Here is a 20,185-nt window from a genome sequence, read left to right on the forward strand (position 1 = left end):
GGTCGGCCGTTGATGTCGTAAATGGCATGGAAAAATAACAATGAATGTGTACGTAGTCCGAGAGCTCATGAGAGAATGAAGAACCGTTAAACCTGTCTCACATCTTCAAGCTACCATCAACATGGCATTGAAAGAAACATTTCTCATAATTTAAGTTTTCGGAATGTCTACTTGGTTGAATTTAGCGGTTAACATTCAGTTCTTGTGAGAAATCGTACAAAGAGCGAAGTATTTTCAGTTCAGCTTCAAAACGTCCAATGTAGCTAGCTGGGAAACAGGTTTGTATGAAATATGTTTCAGCTGGGAAACATCCAATGGTTGGAGAAGGAGAGGCTGGTTCTTCGGAATAGTTTCTTTTAGCTTCGTGAGTCATTAGATGCGATAGCCCCATTAGTCTCCTCTGTCGTTCGCCGGTCTCTTACGACCATGTCGACACAAACCTATATCACATCGCAAGTTCAGATGTGGAACTATGTAAGAGACTTAATAGTTGTGTTCAGCTGTTTATTAAGACTACGTGGTTGATGAACAGCAGCAACATAAGCCGAGTCAGTTTGGTGGTCGGTTGAAAAGTTATATGCCATTTTCGTCGAGGGCACATTACTGGTACCACAGTTGCTGATATGTCACTCCCGACCCATAAAACTACGCTTCGTATATATCATTATACCCCCAATGCTGCTAACTCAGGGCTTCAAATGTAATACGATCCTTATCTGGAACTAAATTATTTTGACGAATCTCTTGACTCCGGGACGCAGACCTGAAATTTGCGATAAATGGTCATATTACCAATTCATAAGGATCTTTCATTTATTGATACTTCATCTGGCCAATATGCAGGATCATTGTAACTGACATTTATTTTAGTTGAGTTTCTACATTTGCTTTCAACATTCCCAGTATTCCCAGCTGTTAATGTGACATTATTACTTAAAACTAAGCCTTAAACCGCATTTTAGTTGTATCTCGATCTTATAATTCATGCATGCGGCGGCTATTTTCTTGAGAAAGTTCAGGAATTTTACTGGATTTAGCCTCATAATCATTAGATGACATATTTTGACATATACGTATAGCTGAAGAAGTTGTGCCTGTATTGTTTCCACTGTTTCACTTAAGATTAAAAAAATGATTCATACTTTTGGGTGCTTAACGGCTTTCAACCAGATAACTCTTTTAGAGGCTTTTATCAATTTTAAGAGTAGGAAAAATGAAATAAATCTAAACTGTCTACAGAAAACAAATAAAAAACTACTGTTCTTTATTATAAATGGCAAAAAGTAAAGACTATAACAGCAGCGTCAGAAATAAACAACAAAACGTTGGTTCTAGCTCGACATCGTTTGGGTGTTACAATCTCTGTATATATTTATTTCAAGTAAAATTTTGAAATCTGAAAAAAAAAAAAAAAAAAAAAAAAAAAAAAAAAAAAAAAGAAGAGGCAGTTAAAATTGTTATAGTTCAGAAAATCAGAAGCTGAATCCGAATGACATTCAGATTTAAACAGAAAAATGTTAAAAAGCAGACTGAGAGACGTTTGCGTTTCTTATTTTCACTTCTTTTGGGGAGTGAGGGTGAGATTTTCGAGGAATGAGCTCGTTTGCAAAAATATGCCTGTAAGGTTCTTTCATCTGTCGTAAGGAATCCAAGAAAACACCGTATGTAAATGTCTCCGTATTATTTAGCGTTCAAACATAATCTGTGTTGTGGTCAATCGCGAGAACGAATTTTTGCCTATGCTTGCAGTATGCTATGGTTGCTTAAATGCAAAGTTTGCGCTACCGTTTGCTCAAATACGAGTTCTGTGGTACCCTTGGGTTTCTTGTACTAAAAAAATCCTGCTAATGCAAACGGGCTTTAGTTGAAACTCAGAGTTTACTGCTTGCGCTTTGTACCGATGTGATCTGTACCAAAGACCCAATTTATCTCACACACCTCCTTCTACATTGTTCTTCTTGAACAAAGTACGATCTTTGTCGTCAACTGACCTTTTGCTCAACTTAGATGTTTCTCGCGAATAACATGTGACAGAAAAAAGGTATACCTAGATTGTTGCATTTTCTGAGCTCATTTCTGCTTCGCAATTTGTCTTCACTACGCAGAAATTCGTAGTTTTAGAAAGATGATCCTATTCTGCTCTGTCTCTATTGTAAAAGGCAAATCTAAAGCTCGGCTACCATTCTTTTTACGATTAATGAGTTACAAGACCACTCACGAGTTTCTTTCTTGGTCACATCTATTCTGTATGGACTTATGGATTTTACACTTATGGATTTATGGACTTAGATTTCGCATTGTATTAGACTGAAATAAGACAGAACCATCGATAGCCCTGCAGTCACTTCCTTCATTTTAAAGTATTTTTATCAGCTTCTGACTCGTCAGTATTATGCTTCAGTTATGTCATTATAAATAGCTAAGAAAGATTAATGTAGCTTATTAAAATATAGATTCTGGATAAAAATTATATGCAGTTCAAAATATACGTTCGTATGATATTGTTGATATTTGAGCAGTAGCACGATGTCACTGAAATATTATTGGATTATTATTTATTTTAAATTCCCAAAGGATATGGAAAGAAAAGAAAATTCTAATTCCTGGGAAAAATTGTAAATAACATGAATGGAAGTTTACAGTGGATCAATAAGTTTCTCAAATATACAATCGATTGGGGACAAATCGCGCGTGTCTGTAAATATAGTTCAGAACTTCTAAGCTGTGATACGGAGATATGTTTAGCGAATTATTTTGAATTACGGGGAATAGTAAAAATTCAGTTTTATGTGTAAATTTCTCTCTTAGTCTAACTTCTGAATGATTTTTAACATATAGTTTATGTGTCTCTAATATCGTAGTGTTTTTAAATTCTTTCGGGCAATTATAATTATTTTAAAAGTGAAGCGAAATCTCAAGATTTCTTTGGATCTACTCTTGACGTTTGCCAAGTTGGATACCATAATAATAACATTTTATTATGATTCAAATACTTTACGTTGTTATTTTGTAGTTATGGCTGATAGAAGGAAACTTCAAGGTTAGTAGCACTTATTTTAAAGTCCACATGACATTAAATAGAGTTTTAGTGAAAGTTGCTGGCGTGTACCTTTTAAGAATAAATTTTCTTAGGGACAGTCTAACAAGAACACAAATCACCATTAATTATTTGAAAAAAACTTAAGTTGTAAAAACAAATTTTTGTGATTATTCTTCATAATCGAGAGAATAATAAAAAATTGCGGACTGCAAAATGCACAAGAATACATTTATTTGAATTGGTAAATTTTTTTTTTTAATACAAGAACATAAATTAGTGATTAAAATAAATAAATTTATTCTTGTGCAGATGTTTAAGGTATTTTAAATTAAATTTTATGCAAAATGAAAATGCATGCTGTATGATTGTTTTGTAGTATTTTACAAATGTAGGAAATTTATACTTTATGCATTTTTTGTAATGAAAAAGTACTATTTCACTTGTTTATACATTATGGTTTTTCTGTAAAATTTCATGTTTTTTAATGGGATTGTGTCATATAAGTTATTATTTTTTTTCTCTTAGGAGAAATTGAGAGATGCCTGAAGAAAGTATCTGAAGGTGTTGAAACATTTGAGGACACTTGGCAAAAGGTAAATTGACAAAATGTAGCAATAAAATAACTACATGCTCTGTGATCATAATTCTATAGGCGAAATGTGTTTTAAACCATTTTTAAAGTAGAGTGCAATTTTGGCTATATTGCTAATCAAAGGATTTTGCAGATAAAACTCAAAGCTGTAACTTTGACATACATGCTTAATATTTTAAAAATATTCTCATTAACATGTGATAAGGATAAGAACACCTTAAGAATAGTATAGTAACTATGCTAAACTACAGAACACTAATTTTAGTTGAAAAGAACTTGTATCTAATCATAGTATTCAGATTCATATAAAATTATCTTTTACAATTTCACCTGAGAACTCCATATTGTCAAGCATCTCATTTTGTGTTATATCTGTATTTTACATTACTCAGGAATTGGTGAAACTATGAATATTCAGGATTTTTTAGTCACAGGCATCTTTATGAAATTAGGAGAAAGGGCACAATCACCCGTTGCTTGACATGTTTTTAAGAATTGCACAAACTTGGTATCCATGTACGTATCGACCTATTTTCACTTGAAAAAACATCCCAGAATTACACAAAAATGTCAATGTACACTCCCTTTATCCATGTATCGACCTATTTTCTCTTAAAAAGTCAAAGAAAATTGACAAAAATCTAATTTTTCTTACTCTTGTAAAAAGCACCAAGCAAACACCAATCAAATAAGTGGGCAGTTCTGCACTTTACCCTGAAATTCTTTGAAAGTCTGGGAAGTACTGCTAAAGCAGGAGCCCAAAATAACCATAGGATTATTGCAGTATGGCATTAACTTCTGATTTCTTTGCTTTAGTGAAATCTGTTCCTTGGGGGCTAAATGTGATTTTAATGATTTTTATTTTATATAATATAAATATTAACCAGCTTTCTTAGAACAGATGGTGCTTTATGAAAACATTTCTAAAGCAGATAGCCCTTGCAAGTTTTGTTAGGGTCAACTAATGAAACATTCAAACTTCAATTATTATTATATAAAAGTTGTTAATCATTTCTACTAATTAAACATATATGTTTATATATATATGTCTGGAGAATGACATAATTAAATGGCAAAAGTGACTGAAAATTTAAATGTGAGTAGATAAAAAAGTACTCAATGGAATAAAGCTAAGCCTTTTATCCTAAGTAGCATGCAAGTTTTATGTCTGATAGATTTTTGATTTAATGAACTCATGTGGACTGCAAAATTTTTTTAAATTGGAGGTTTAGAAATTCATTTGAGAAATGTCTTATAAAATACCAGTCCACTTTGATATTGTGATATAAATTCAAATCTTCTCTGAAAAAAATAAGTGTTCATTAAAATTGTTTTAAATTAATGAAAATGTAAAGCTACTTTATTTTAGTTTTGTTTGTATAGTTTTTTTTGGTACTGGCTTTTTATCCTGTCAGCCATGAAAGTGTTGCTGAGGAGCATAATTTAGTACCGGTTATGGATAAGTATGGCATAGCAACACACTTATAACATCTGTACTTTTGTATAATGTAGCCCTGATTGATTCTCGATAATCCGTGTTTAGTTTTTATAAAAGATATAAATTAACAGTTATTGTTATATTTTTCTTGCATTTTGAAAATGATTAAAATTTGAGACTTGCCTTCTATAGAACAGCAAGCAGTGGATTATTTTCAAAGTCATGGTGTCCTGTCATCAAAAAATTGTATTTTAAAGGACACAGTATGGTCAGCTGAATATGGCTAACAAAACAAAAATGTATTGGAACGATTACTTGCCAGAAGTTTTTGCTCGTAATGTTTTATAGAAATCAAAAACCTTTTTAAGAAGTACAAAAAATGAAGTCAGTTAAATACTGATTGCTTATTAAATAAAGAAACACAAGTTCCTTGAGAATTCCAGAAGAACGATAAGTGCTATGGTATCAGGATCTTCCTCACCACAGTCTGTTAACTTTTATTATTGCCAATTTTGACAGTTGATGGAATGATACTTTTTTCCATCAACTGTCAAAATGGAGTACTTTTTTCTGTTTTCGGTTTGGGTGTTATTGGTTCATACACACTAAATTTTTTTTATTGATTTTCTTATTTATGAATTTTTTCTGAAATATATATATTACTTAAGGAGAAAAATACATATATGAAGCTTTAAGGTCACAGCTTAAATTGTGCTGTAGCCTGGTTCCAGTACTTAGTTTTTTGGATAAATCGTAATTCTAATCGGAATGCATTGGAGCCCTAAATAAGAAGGCTGTGGCAGTTCTTAATGCAACTGAACAACAACTTCAGCAGAAATTAGATCTGGAAAGTTTAATTTTATTTAAAAAAAATTTATTAAAAATGTATCCTCGTTTCTAAATGCATGCCTCTCTTTCCTTGGGAAACAAAGCCTTGAATGGATGTGGAGACTTTTAACCCATTAACTGCCAAATTTTTATTTCATCAATTTTTATTTTATTTCTGTTAGTTTACATCTAATAAGAAAAACATATTTTTCTCATAAACGCGTCAATTTTTTTTCAGAAATTTTAAATTTATGTCCGATCCCCAAATGGGGATCATGGCTGATACAATCTACTTTTAATGCCAGCGTTCAAAACAGTCTACGTGTAATTCAACATTACATTTTCCACATTGTTTTCTTGCATTTGTTTTGCACACTGCACATTTTCTTTGTTTACCATATTCGGTCCGTTCAATATAATGATTACCAGATGTTCTGATAACAGTAGGAACACGATTAATTGATGCTTTAGTGAAAGAAGTCCTTCCACCCTTTTTTGCATCTGAGAGTTCTGAAGATATAGCAAGATATCCTCTAGTAACCATCTTCCTAAAATCTAGCAATGGAATTTTATCATTTGAAATATAATACAATGCGTGGTGGTTAACCAGTGTTACGTCGATGGCATTACTAAGCAAAGGAAAATTTTCCCACCTTTTTCTGATTCTGTATTTTTGAGCATTCCAATTCAACTTGTCTACTCCACCCATGTATTTGTTATATTCTGATATCAGTTTCGGTTGTGGTACTTGAATATCTTTCTTCTCTGCTGTACTCCATCGCTTCACTTCTCATATTGGTTCGATAGTTTCATGATTAGACAGAAGCCGTGCACAACTGTTGTGATTCCACGTGACAGCTAAAATTTCATTACGGGAATCAAATCTGTAGTCATATGCCTCACGTTCTTTTTTCCCTATCTCTTTGTCTGTTGCAATAGGGCATTTGTTCATTCTGTTGAACCGAACAGTTCTTGTTGCTCTAACGTCAACGTCCTGCAAATGTTTCATCAGAGAAAATCACGTGAAAAATGTGTCGAAGTAATCTTTATGAGCATTTGGTGTCTGAAGAATAGATACCATCTGAAGGACAACAGATGTCCCAAGCCAACTGATGCTTTCATCATCTCCTAATTTCTTTGATTTGCCTTCATACACTTGAGTCTGATAACAATATCCAGTCTGTGAACAACAGATAGCCCATTGTTTGAACCCAAACCGCACTGGCTTACCACGTATAAATTGTTTGAGGTAGTGATGTCCACAGTAATGAACCATTTGTTCGTCAATGCTCAAACTTTTAGAAAAGACCCCAAATTGTTGAAATTTGTCATTCAGCTTGTCAGTCAATGGGCGAGTCTTGAAGAGGTTATCACGTTCACCTAGTGGAATCCTTTCTACATCGGAGTTGTCACTGATATGTAGGTACCGTTTAATTTCCAGATACCTATTTCGACTCATGCATGCTCTAACACACGGAATGTTCATGTCTTCACATTCACACCAATATGATTGTTCTTGCAGAAGTGATTGATAGCCAGTGAAAAGAAGTATTCCAATACATTTTTTAGGCAGTTATTAGAAAGCTGAAATTGATGACTGTTTTCCTGTCTGGCGTATATTACAGACTGCTGGACAATATAGGTGATGGTTTCATTATCAAAATGTATTTCAAAATACTCTACCAGGGATTTTTCCCTGAGTTTTCTAATGACATCATTTCGCCTTGTCTCTATAACGCCAGAATTTTCATATAGTTTCGAGTACATAGGTAGATTCTTTTTCCAATTGGAAGTCAATACTTCTTTTCTCTTTTTAGCAAGTGGTAAGCCGGTACTTTTTGTTACTTCATTTGCTGAAGATTCAGTTGCATTCACTAAAACATTTTCCTCAAATCCTGCCACACGGTGAATTTCAACATACCCAGGAACATCAAGTGGTTCTTCATCATCAATTACGTTGTCATCCATGTCTTCATTATGTGAAATCTCATCTACCCTCTCTGGTGGAATTTCAACAATATCTATGGGGCTATTATCGTCGTCATCGTTAGATGCAAAAAAATCATCAGAATTTACAAGTTCTTCTGTTTCTTTTAAAAAAAGATATCTTTTACACGACATTTCTTGGAAAAAAAAGAAAAAAAGTTTTTTTTACAATTTTAGTCAGTATCAGCATGATCCCCAAATGGGGCTCGATATATCTAGGTTCATTGTACCCATCCAAATTACAGTATGAGCATAAATAATATATAAATACATTAATTACTTACCAATGATCAAGGGAAATTCAGTACAACAAAAATGATTGTTCCTAAGTAACTTTTTTATGCTTTGAAAATAACTGTATTATTTTTTCGTGAAAAGTAATGAGAGTAATGAGAGAGCAAGAAAAATAAACTCGTGAGCTCAACTAACTGAGTCCAAGTGTTTGTTTAAGATTTCTACCCTTAGTTGCAATCTTCAAGAAAGCATGACCACCCGTAAGGGACCACGCAGGTGCAGCATGACGTTACAGTGTATACAAATATAAGCGATCCCCATATGGGGATCATGGCAGGGAATGGGTTAAGGAAAGAAAATACCCCCACCCACATGTCTAAGGCTTATTCTCCATAAAGTGCTATGACTTTATGACAGTGTGTAAATTTTTCATTCCAGTGCTATTGTTTCTGCGAAAAAGAGCATCTGTAGACTTTTTGGAACGATGTAACCGAAGACGGAGGATGAAAATTGTCGCTTGTTACTTTTTCCATAGCTAACCCTTTGATTCGAGGAAATCTTGTTCCCCAAATATTTTTTGCTTGATGGTTAGAATTATATGGACCGAAGATCATGGTTAGAATTAATTATTACTAGTGCACCAAGAAACTCTCACTACTTTGCCTATTATTTATACGAATGTTTTTTCTTCATCAGGCTATAGCCAGCTCATTCCTCCTTTCTTGGCCTTTAGTCCTTTTAGAAATTTATCTTTTATCTTATTTCTATTCTTATAATTTAAAAAAAAATGTTAAAAACATTATTTAATTATATATATTTTTATATATATAAAAAAATTCTAAATATAGACTAGTTACTTATGACAATATTTTAAATAACATATCTGTTCTACAAAAGGTAGGGTCCTTGATCCAGGCACCCTGGCACTACACCATTTCCCCAGTGCGTCAAAATGTTAGACTCTTCTTTTTTGGTTTTCATACCTCTATACCTTTTGTTAAAATTTTCGGTACTATTCAGTTTCGAGGGTCGTAAAAAAATTGCAGCGAAAATGTGCGTGCAAAAGCGCCAAATCTGACAAACGCGCCCATTTAACAGCGCGCCAAATCTAGCGTACGTGCTGATTTCAGATTGCATAAGTTTATGTAGTTCTATATTTCTTAAGACGCCATTGAAATACTAGTTTAATTAAATCCTTTTTTGATAGTCTATAGATTTAACAATTTGGAAATTGCCCATGACTAAACTCGGCAAAAGAATTTTGGTTAAAGTGCAGAATCACCCACTGTTTAAAGCGTTTTTAAGAATTGCACATACTCGGTATCCATGTGCACATCGACCTATTTTCACTTAAAAAGTAAAAGAAAATTGACAAAATTCCAATTGTTTTTACCCTTGTAAAAAGCGGCAAACAAATAAGTGAGCGATTCTGCACTTTACCGAGAATATTTTCAAAGAAAAGGCATCATTCATTATAGAAAATTACGTTTGAACAACCAACGAGATGAAATTATGCTTTAGTGATAAATCGGTAGTGAAGTAGCGATGCAGGCATCCATTCAGTTAGGTTTAGCAATTTTTATATAAATTATAATAATGATCTGAAATAGTTATTTACTCTTATGCTTTCATTCAGTCATGTTTAGCCTTTTTCATATAAATTATAATAATAAAAAAGTATTATATGAAATTAACCTTTCATCTAAATTAAAACATTAATCTTAGATAGTTATTTACTATTATACTTCCTTTCTTGCCGCAATTATTTTTGGCAGCATTGGCATCAACAATAGTTTGGCGATTTTTTATGGCCCTCGAAACCGAATAGTATCAAATTTTCTTTATACTCTGTTACTGTTTATAGCATTCTCTCTAGTCTTATTAGTGATACTTTAAGTATTTTAATCGACATCCCCGGAAGAAGAATGGTCTTTATTTCTCTCATCAGTTGAAGTAGTACATTATATTCAGAGAGTAAATTCAACTGGAGTCCGGTAGAGCTATTTCTTAGTTTTATGTGAAACTGTAATTCCAACCGGATCCCCTAAATAAGTCAAGGTTCAGTACTTTATTTTATTATTTATTTATTTACCATTTATTAATAACTTAATATTAAATTATATTTTATTTTCATTTAATTGACAATAACTTTATAACTTGATATTTAATATTTTTATAATTTAATATTAACAATAATTTAATAAATTGTTATCTGTGTGTTTTTGTTAAATTTAAATTATTATTCTAATCATTAATTATTTATTTTTTTAATTATCAATTACATTAGTTTATTAGCCATTTCATTTATTTATTTATTCTTGTTCCTCTTTCCTGATGATCTTCCATAAAGCCCCGACATTTCTAATTTTAGAAATTAAGCCCTGTTTAAGGTTATTAATTCCCCTCCTTATCTTGCTTTAAATATTTGGAAAAAATCGCCATAAGGGGGATTAGCTAAACCTCACATCAAATTCATGTATAGTAATTTCAGAGACATTGACTTGTCAGTTAAATATTCACCCACTACAGTTTATCTGCTTAGTTTTCTCTTTTTGTGTTTAACGTCCTTTTCCAAAACAGTTTGAATTTATTAAGTAAGTCATCAGTTTTGTTTATTTCAACCATTCACCTTATTTTTCTGCCAACTTCTTCTGGAAAGACTCTCAGTGTCTTTAATAACTTTGAAAATCGTTTCAAAATTTAACATTTTTATTTATTCTTTTGCAGACATTTTATTTAAAGGATGTGTAGACATTTCGATATGAAATTTACAAAATTTATTATCATAAAATTAATGTTTATATCTTGAATGCATTTCATGGCTGCCATGTTTCCGCGATTGCTTTTGATATGACATCAGAAATATTTTTTCTTTCCAAGGTCTTTTGCCTTATGAATTCACAAGGCTTATGATGATGGTGAAATATACCTCGTTGACTTTTATTTTACCACTTAATAGAGTACGATAATTTTTAAACATTTTGTGAATGAGCAGCTGTTGTTGGATCAAGGAAATGAAATTAATGGTTCACAATAAAAGGTCTTAACCTGCTGTTTCCAATTGTTTTGTTTTATATGCTCATCTGAATAAATCTTGATTATTGACTTGTGGCGTAAGGATAGCTGCCTTCGTAAGAGCAAGAAAATGTTCACTAGTTTCTTGGCAGAACCTGTCAAATATTCATTATTGTGAAAGAATCCTACTGGTTTTATTTTTCTCCTGTACAAACAAATTTTCCTTTACATCTATATTTTTTCAGGCTATCTATTTGCATATTTAGTTATTGATGTAACAAATACACCTCTCTCATAAAATTATTTCAGTCATTAGTAGTATTTCCGTAAAAGCTGAATTGCTTCACTTTTCTTTTAATTGGCATCACTTTCTCTGCTTAATAATAAATGAATTGCTGTATTGTTTCAGATTACTAAACTACAGGATTTCAGACTACAAAAGAAGTCTGAAATCCAGTTGTCGAAACACATGCTTTTCCTTCATTTGCAACTTTTCACGTTGCACGTCTAAATGCTTTTACTGATATGTGATTTATGTTTAATGGCCATTTTCCCATATATGAAATGCAAAGCGAAATGTTTCTTTCTTGGACGAATGATATAGCAAATTCGTAAATCAAACATTTTTAACATTTTTGAGAAAGGAAGTGCATTGAAATGTGGAATGATTGGAGCTCTTCTTGTGATGAAAGAATTGTGAGTGATTGTGAATTAACAATTATGAAAAAAGAAGATATGTTGACATGTAAAATACTCCAAGCAGTTTTCGGGGCAAAAGAGTTATGAGTGATCATGAATTGTTAACATTTATGTGTGTGTAGGGGGGAATACGATAACACATGGTTTATTCAGAGTTTTTCCTGTCGCAAGCAAACTGTAAATGATTGTTGTTTTGAAAAACTATATGTGATTATTATTTTTGTTTGTTTATAAATGATTTTTATTATTATTATTTTTGAATTAAATTGATTGAACTATGAATGAAGGACTGCTGTCCATTTGAAGACAGTTTGCATTAACATTTTATCAGTAATTTTGGTACCATTTATCAAATGGGTGCCTTGATAATAAGGAAGTTAGTATTTGTTCAGTTTCATAGATAATTATATTCTTGCACAATAAATCGCATTTTTACATTGTAAAGAAGGATATTTAAAATTATGTTCCATACCATACAAATAATCTATATTTATCCGTTGTGTAACTTCAATAACATCTAAACTGGGGGGGGGGAATTATCTCTTAAGTGAAACTTTAGTTTCATTGGGGTGGGGGAAGGAACATGGTCAGCCTTTTATTTACATGTTAATATTTAGTTTACGAATATAAAAAACTACTTTTATTCAAGTTTTAATATTTATTAACATTTTCTTTACTTATTCTTGTTTAATTTACAAAATGCTAAAAATAATGTAAATTAAAACAAATTTTGTAAATTTATTTTGCAACTTCTTAAAAAGGAAGGGGGATTGATAGTCTTATAATGGTGATGATGATGTCGTGTCTATGACAAAGTGCAATTATATAGCTTCGAAGCTGTCAAAGACAGCTTTTGCAACCTCAGCAGCTCTATCAGTATAAAGTAGGTCCACTGGGTCTTCAATGCTGATGTTAAACTGTCTGGCCTGGATTGCTGGGCAGCTGAAGATGAGATGGCGAGACAGTGGGATGTCATCTGGGCAGTGAGGACAAATGTTGGTGTAACTAAGCTGTCCGTCTGCAGAAATCCTCATCCCTTTTAAGTGATTTGTCTTAAGTCTGGTTATGATAGTCGATATGGCTCTGTCACAGTTCAATTCCGGGATGGAGTTTCCTTTAACTTGATCAATTAGTCTTTGGCTGGCAACTGCATTGGCATCAACGAGGGTTAGGCAGTTGGATGGCTGAGGAGATTCACGGGATGCCTTTTCTTTTCTTTATAATGAAGAAATGGATGCATGGGACAAAAAAGGTTGAAAACTGCTAATGTAAACCATAGTTTATGAATCATTTTTGACTTGCTGCCCTATTTTTGATGTTTTTACTGAAACTTCTGCTTATGTATTTTTAAGACTCTATAGTCATCGAATAAGGTAAAACCTTAAGCAAATTGATAATTACTGTCTATGGTAATCTTTTCTAAAGAGAGTTCTGTAGAAGACCAAGAATGGTCTGATATTACTGATTAAGTAAGTCATCAGTTTTGTTTATTTCAACCATTCACCTTATTTTTCTGCCAACTTCTTTTGGAAAGACTCTCAGTGTCTTTAATAACTTTGAAAATCGATTCAAAATTTAACATTTTTATTTATTCTTTTGCAGACATTTTATTCAAAGGATGTTGAGACATTTCAATATGAAATTTACATAAGTTATTATCATAAAATTGATGTTTATATCTGGAATGCATTTCATGGCTGCCATGTTTCCGCAATTCCTTTTGATATGTCATCAGAAATATTTTTTCTTTCCAAGGACTTTTGCCTTATGAATTTCACAAGGCTTATGATGATAGTGAAATATGCCTCATTGACTTTTATTTTACCACTTAATAGAGTACGATAATTTTTAAACATTTTGTGTATGAGTAGCTGTTGTTAGATCAAGAAAATGAAATTAATGGTTCACAACAAGAGGTCTCTAACCTGCTGTTTCCAATTGTTTTGTTTTATATGCTCATCTGAATAAATCTTGATTATTGACTTGTGGCGTAAGGATAGCTGCCTTCGTAAGAGCAAGGAAATGTTCACTGGTTTCTTGGCAGAAGGACTGGATTTTGGAGAGGACTTAATCAGTTATGGTATTTAGTAGTGACTTCTGTTTGTGTATGCAAGTAGCCTGTTTAATACTCTTGATAAGGTGAAATATTGTTCATCATTAATCTATTTTATCAGTTATGGATGATACATTTTATTAAGGTTCACTGCTACTTCATGATTATCAATGTTAAAAAGTTTTGTAAATAGAGATGAATTTTGAATTGAAATTATAAATAACCGTTCTAAATTATTTGATTCATGTAATTTAATTTTTTGAAATGTTTTTAATTCCTGAATATGAAAATCTGCCTTGTATGTCATATTTGATGTGCTCAACTCCATCAACAGAGTATAATTACTAAGTTTTCTTAACATCTAACTGTGATAAATATGACTACTATGAGTAAAATACGAGTGTATTGTAAAATATGATGAACTCTCTCTAAAACTTACAATCCACCACAGTTTATATTCTATGGAGATGGTCATCTTAAAGAGGTAGTGTTAAATATAGGTCTTTGTTTATGTTTCCTGAAATACTTATCACTTTTATAATTTTCATGAGTTTGCTACAAGAGGGTTCATTATATATTTAATGCTATGAAACCTACATGGCATTGCTGTATTGCCCTCAGTCTGGGGGGAATGCAACTTTCAAACAAACCTTAAAACTTCTACTGGCTATAAATCTGTTATTTTTGTATTCAGAGTTTTGTATTGATGAATATAAATATTAATTCTATGTATTAAAAAATTTCACTTTTAATTAAAGGTGAATAAAACTAAAATATAAGCTTTACTTATTATGAAAAAAAAAAGTAATATTCTTATTACAATTATGACACTAAACTGCAACTACAGATGTTGTTGGCACAGTTTTTAGGTGATTTTCATTGTATTTACAGGATATACATCAGGATATATCATGCACAAATTAGAAATTAAAAGTAAATTTGGTTGATCTTTGGATTATGGTAACTTGGCGATTTCTTGGCGAAAATTTGGCGACCAACTCTGCTACAGCAACCCTCTATTTTTTTTTTTCCGCCGCCATTTTGTCTTCACGAAGTAAAGACATGTTTCTTTTCTTTTTATTTACTGAACACTTTTTCCAACAATCTACTAGCCAAATTACATTTATACTAGAAATTGTATCTAACAAAACTGCTTAATCATGACAAATATTCACTGCAAAATTGGGAAAAAGTGCACAATCGCAAACTCCTTGCGCGTTTTTCACAATAACACATAAACCATGTACACGTCAACTTACTTTTACTTAAAAAAAATCCCAGAATTGCACAAAAATGGCATTGCGCACACTCTTCACTATATCCATGTACACTGCTTTTTTCTCATAAATTAGAAAAATTTCACGAAAATGCATGACAATTTTCTGAATCTTTAAACCCGGTAAAAAGAACATATATGAAATTACCTTATCGCGAAAAAGTATATACCCTTTCCAAATATGAACATTTCCACGTATAAAATAAATAAAATATCTAAAAACTTTTACCTCTAAATTATCTATTATATTATAAACGTCACCAACGAATTCATACCGCAAACATTACAAATACTTAGTGTCAAATATTTAAATTATTTCCATGCACGTTTACTTCAGCTAAAATGTATACCAAATACCTACAAACATAAAATTCACAAAATAACTATCATTTAATTAAAATATCACTAAACCATGTACACGTCGACTTATTTTTACTTAAAAAAACATCCCAGAATTGCACAAAAATGGCATTGCGCACACTCTTCACTATATCCATGTACACTGCTTTTTTCTCATAAATTAGAAAAATTTCACGAAAATGCATGAAAATACTCAACGTATACTACTCAAACATATTCCAAAATACTACAAACATATAACTCACAAAATCATGATCATTAAATTAAAATATAATTAAATTAAAAAAAACTGCTTAAAATATAAATAAGCACATACATTAAATTAATAAAAATTAGATTACAATCCTAATTACTTTAAATTAAATCATTGCTAATAACAATTTTCAAATAATACCATTTTAATTTATTTACTCCTTACATTTAGAACAATGCATAAAAATAATATCCTCAAATGATTAAAAATACTAACTTACCTAATCTTCTTCAGAATCTTCATTACATCGCTGCAGTACTACTGCTAATTTCTAAATCCTAAATCCAATAGTCAACTGGAAGTCTATTCACCAAGTAATAAGAAATTAATAAAATTTCACCTATACTCAAACTGCTTTCAGGAAACCACGTACCCTTCCTTACACTCCTTTTCACAAAATGTCCATTTTCACCAAATTTCTTGCACCGCCATTTAAACTTGTAATATCCTTCCTTTCACACAATCTCAACTTATTTATTGTTATCAGATAAACGCATTAAAAATTTAGAATTCACTTTACATAGCGCCATGCAATCTGAAAATTAATCAACACTATTTCACACAACACACAATGAAGCTTTTCCAAATTAACCCCGTTTTCCGATTAAAGAACTGCAATTCGTCCATTAATGTCACGTTTCACACAACACAGAATATAGCTAAATACGAAATTTCCAGATTTCCCCCCTTTTCCGATTAAACAACTGTAATTCGTCCATTAATGTCACATGACATATCTCATGATCTCTCATTTCCCTCACACAAAATAATGCGTAATCAGAACTGAGTGCTTCTCACATTATTACCAAAGTCCTAGGTAGTAACCTTTATCGCCTCCAAAATGTCGCCAAACTACCAGTTACCATATTCCAAAGATCAGCCGTAAATTTTTTCTCGTGTAGTTCTGCTTGCTTTGTCTTGATGCAGTTTTACTGATTGATGGCACTGTGGGTAAAGAGAAGACATTTCATATTTGAAAATTAGGTATTAAATATGTTCGTGATAATATTGGAGTTGACCTTAACAGTTTTCTGCACTGTCATTAATTTTTGTTGTTATATCACAAAGCAACAACAATCATAAATCCCTTTGAAAAATTTAGATTCTGTGAACCATTTTCTAATATTTTTTCCCTTCTCTTTGATAATGATAAATGGATCTCTTTTTATTGCAACCATTTAAATGTATCAAAAATTCATCCATTATGACATTTTCCCATTTTTGTCCGAATAATTGTTTTCCCATAGTGAATTCTGCATTCGAAGATATGTCCTGGAGAAAGACGATGCACATTACGTTTTCCTGCATTTTTAAGGTCAAGTCAGCTTTAATCACTTTGTTTACAGTTGACACTGAACATGTTAATGATTATGCAACTGTCTTTTTTAATTCGAAGATTTTTTTTAACATTAAAGTTCTTACCTTTGCAACATTCCATTTTTTCTTGAGTATGTATTTTGAACAATTTTTCTCCTTGAAGCCAACCTTTAACATTTTTTTTTCCTTTCTTACAGACAATATTATCTATCGTTGCTTTAGATATAAAAAAATCATGGACTTCACAACACTTTTTAATATCTAAATATGAAAAATTTTCTTCAGAAAGAGCAGAAACATAGCCTTCCATCCATTGCTTCTTTAAAAGGGCCATTTTGCATGAAAAAAAAAAAAAATTCAAATAGCAGACAATAATTTACACTTTAAAAAATATAGGGTACTATTCGGTTTCGAGGGCTGTAAAAAATCGCCAAGCTATTCTTGATGCCAATGCTGCCAAAAATAATTGCGGCAAGAAAGGAAGCACAGTCAAAAGTCGTTAATTCGGACACCCATAATCCAGAATGATCTATAATCCGGACCTCAAAGCTACAAAATTTCTGCGCATGCGTGGCTGCGAATATGCATGTGCGCGTGCGCAAAGTACGTTTACGAATGCGCGTTTAATGTATAACGAACGGTAGAAGCTAAGCTAAAATTATCTAATTCAGTTAATGTTGCAGATTGAATTGTTCCTTCGAATTGGATTCGTCTTATTATTTTTTGCAGACTGTTAGAGCAAGCTTGAACTTTCGATTATGTCAAATAGAATTTTTGATATATATTTACTAATATGTAAAGGATCTACAAAGCGAAAGTATGTTTTGAGAATTTTTGATATTTATTTACTAATATGTAAAGGATCTACAAAGCGAAAGTATGTTTTGAAGTCCATTAAACAAAAAGTGGAATTGCTGCAAAAAATGGATAAAGACATATCCTTTGTTTATCTAAACTTTAACGTTTGTTTATCTTTAATGCCGCGGTGCGCGCAATGAATTGGAAGTTGAACTGTCAGCACTATCCTAATCTTCAGGGCAGATGTTTTTATTTTATTTGGCTTATAATTCCTTACTAAATGTAGTATTTCATCTTGTTGTACTCCATCTTTGATATGATTTAAATCAAATTCCTCGTCATTATAATTCGCTTCCGATAGCGAAGAAAGTGACAGAGGTTATTAAAAACGAAAAAATCTCGATTGACAAATTAGTCGGTATTCTCGACACAACAATTATAGGACTTGAACAGCGGAACTTTGTAACTGAACAAGAAATTATGTTTGTTTATAGAATTAAAGAGAATGTATTATCACATAAAAAACGAAGCAACTTAAACAACTTACATTGAAAGAAATGTTTAATAAAGTAAAAAATAAATATTAAGCTTTTTTTTTGTAAATTTTTATACCCTTTAGATCATAATTGTTCTTTATTTCATATATAACGGTTTCATATTTTTAATTTTATAATTTCTGCATGCCATCTTACCAGATTTAAACTGATGATCTATAATCCGGAAAAATCGATAATCCGGAATCGCCGAAGTCCCGAGGAGTCCGGATAAACGACTTTTGACGGTATAATAGTAAATAACTATTTAAGATTGATGTTTTAATTTAGATGAAAGGTTAATTTCATATAATACTTTTTTGTTATTATAATTTACATGAAAAAGGCTAAATATGACTGAATGGAAGCATAAGAGTAAATAACTATTTCAGATCATTATTATAATTTCTATAAAAATTGCTAAACATAACTGAATGGATGCCTGCATTGCTATTTCGCTACCGGCTTATCGCTAAAGCATAATTTCATCTCGTTGGTTGTTCAAATGTAATTTTCTATAATGAGTGATGCCTTTTCATTGAAAATATTCTCGTTAAAGTACAGAATCACTCACTTATTTGTTTGCTGCTTTTTAAAAGGGTAAAAACAATTGGATTTTTGTCTATTTTCTTTTACTTTTTAAGTGAAAATAAGTCAATGTGTACATAGATAAAGTCAAGGGTGTGCGCAGTGCCATTTTTGTGCAATTCTAGGATTTTTTTTTAAAGTGAAAATAGGTCGATGTGCACATGGATACCGAGTATGTGCAATTCTTAAAAACGCGTCAAGCAGTGGGTGATTCTGCACTCTAACCAAAATTCTATTGCCAATTTTTCGTCATGGGCAATTCCCAAATTGTTAAATCCATACGATATAAAAAAGGATTTAAAATCAAAAAAGGATTTTAAAATTAAACTAGTATTTCAATAGCATCTTTAGAAATATAGAAGTATATAAACTTACGCAATTTGAAATCAGCGCATACACTAGATTTGGTGCTATTAAATGGGTGCATTTTTTTACGTCCCTCGAATCTGAATAGTACCAAATATAGCTGAAGCTAAAACATTTTTTTCTAAGCAGGCAATTTTTTTTTATAGCAAAGCAAATTCATTTAAAAATGTGCAAACAGCTTCTCTAAAACAGACTTTTTAAATCAATACTGCCTCTATTACAGTCAAATGAACTCGAATTATTCAACGTATTCGCATTTTACGTATTTTACGTATTCGCAGTCTGAGGCAATATGAAGTCCAGTAAATTCTATTCATGAGGCAAGCTGAGAATGAGCCATCTTGTTAAGCCCATTCTCCTGCTATTGGATACACTGGTAGCTCAGTTCTTTTTGTGTAATCAGTATCATTAAGGATCTACTAGAATGAATGCATAGTTGTCATAAAGATATTTTTTACAGTATTTTTAAAACAATGTATGAAGGTGCCATTTTTTCCTACAACCCAACAGTCTGTATCATGAAACAGATACAACTGAAATAATATACGAGATTTAAAGTTTAGGAAAAAGTAGATACCTTGAAAAGAAATGCAGACATTTGACATTTATAGGAAATGTGGCTCATATCATAATGCAATTTCTTATTCTTAAAGGTCATTAATTAGATTTTGATGGAAATGAATTTCATGTCTTCACAATAATTTTGCCTTGTGACTATTTTCCAACGATATTCCATTATTCCACTGTAGGTTTGTGGGAGATTTATGTAACCAGTTTATGTACCCAGTGTTTTTAGTTTCAGGATATTC

General features: G+C 31.7%; 1 protein-coding gene across 2 annotated transcripts in view; it reads left to right on the forward strand.

Annotated features, from left to right (window-relative positions):
• The first annotated feature begins 2,710 nt into the window (after nt 1-2,710).
• LOC118195531 (CCR4-NOT transcription complex subunit 3-like) overlaps nt 2,711-20,185 on the forward strand; it is a 72,651-nt gene continuing 55,176 nt past the window's right edge. Inside the window, exons 1-2 of one of the 2 annotated variants that reach the window (XM_085812615.1) lie at nt 2,711-3,040; nt 3,566-3,633. In XM_085812615.1, the coding sequence (XP_085668741.1) occupies nt 3,016-3,040; nt 3,566-3,633 (93 nt within the window). In that variant the 5' untranslated portion in view covers nt 2,711-3,015. The remainder of the gene's footprint in view (nt 3,041-3,565; nt 3,634-20,185) is intronic. The other variant, XM_085812613.1, reaches the window with a different exon arrangement.

This window comes from Stegodyphus dumicola, chromosome 3 (genome assembly GCF_044657685.1).
Source record: "Stegodyphus dumicola isolate Sdum_Otavi_A_Nest chromosome 3, ASM4465768v1".
Taxonomy (NCBI): Eukaryota; Metazoa; Arthropoda; class Arachnida; order Araneae; family Eresidae; genus Stegodyphus; species Stegodyphus dumicola.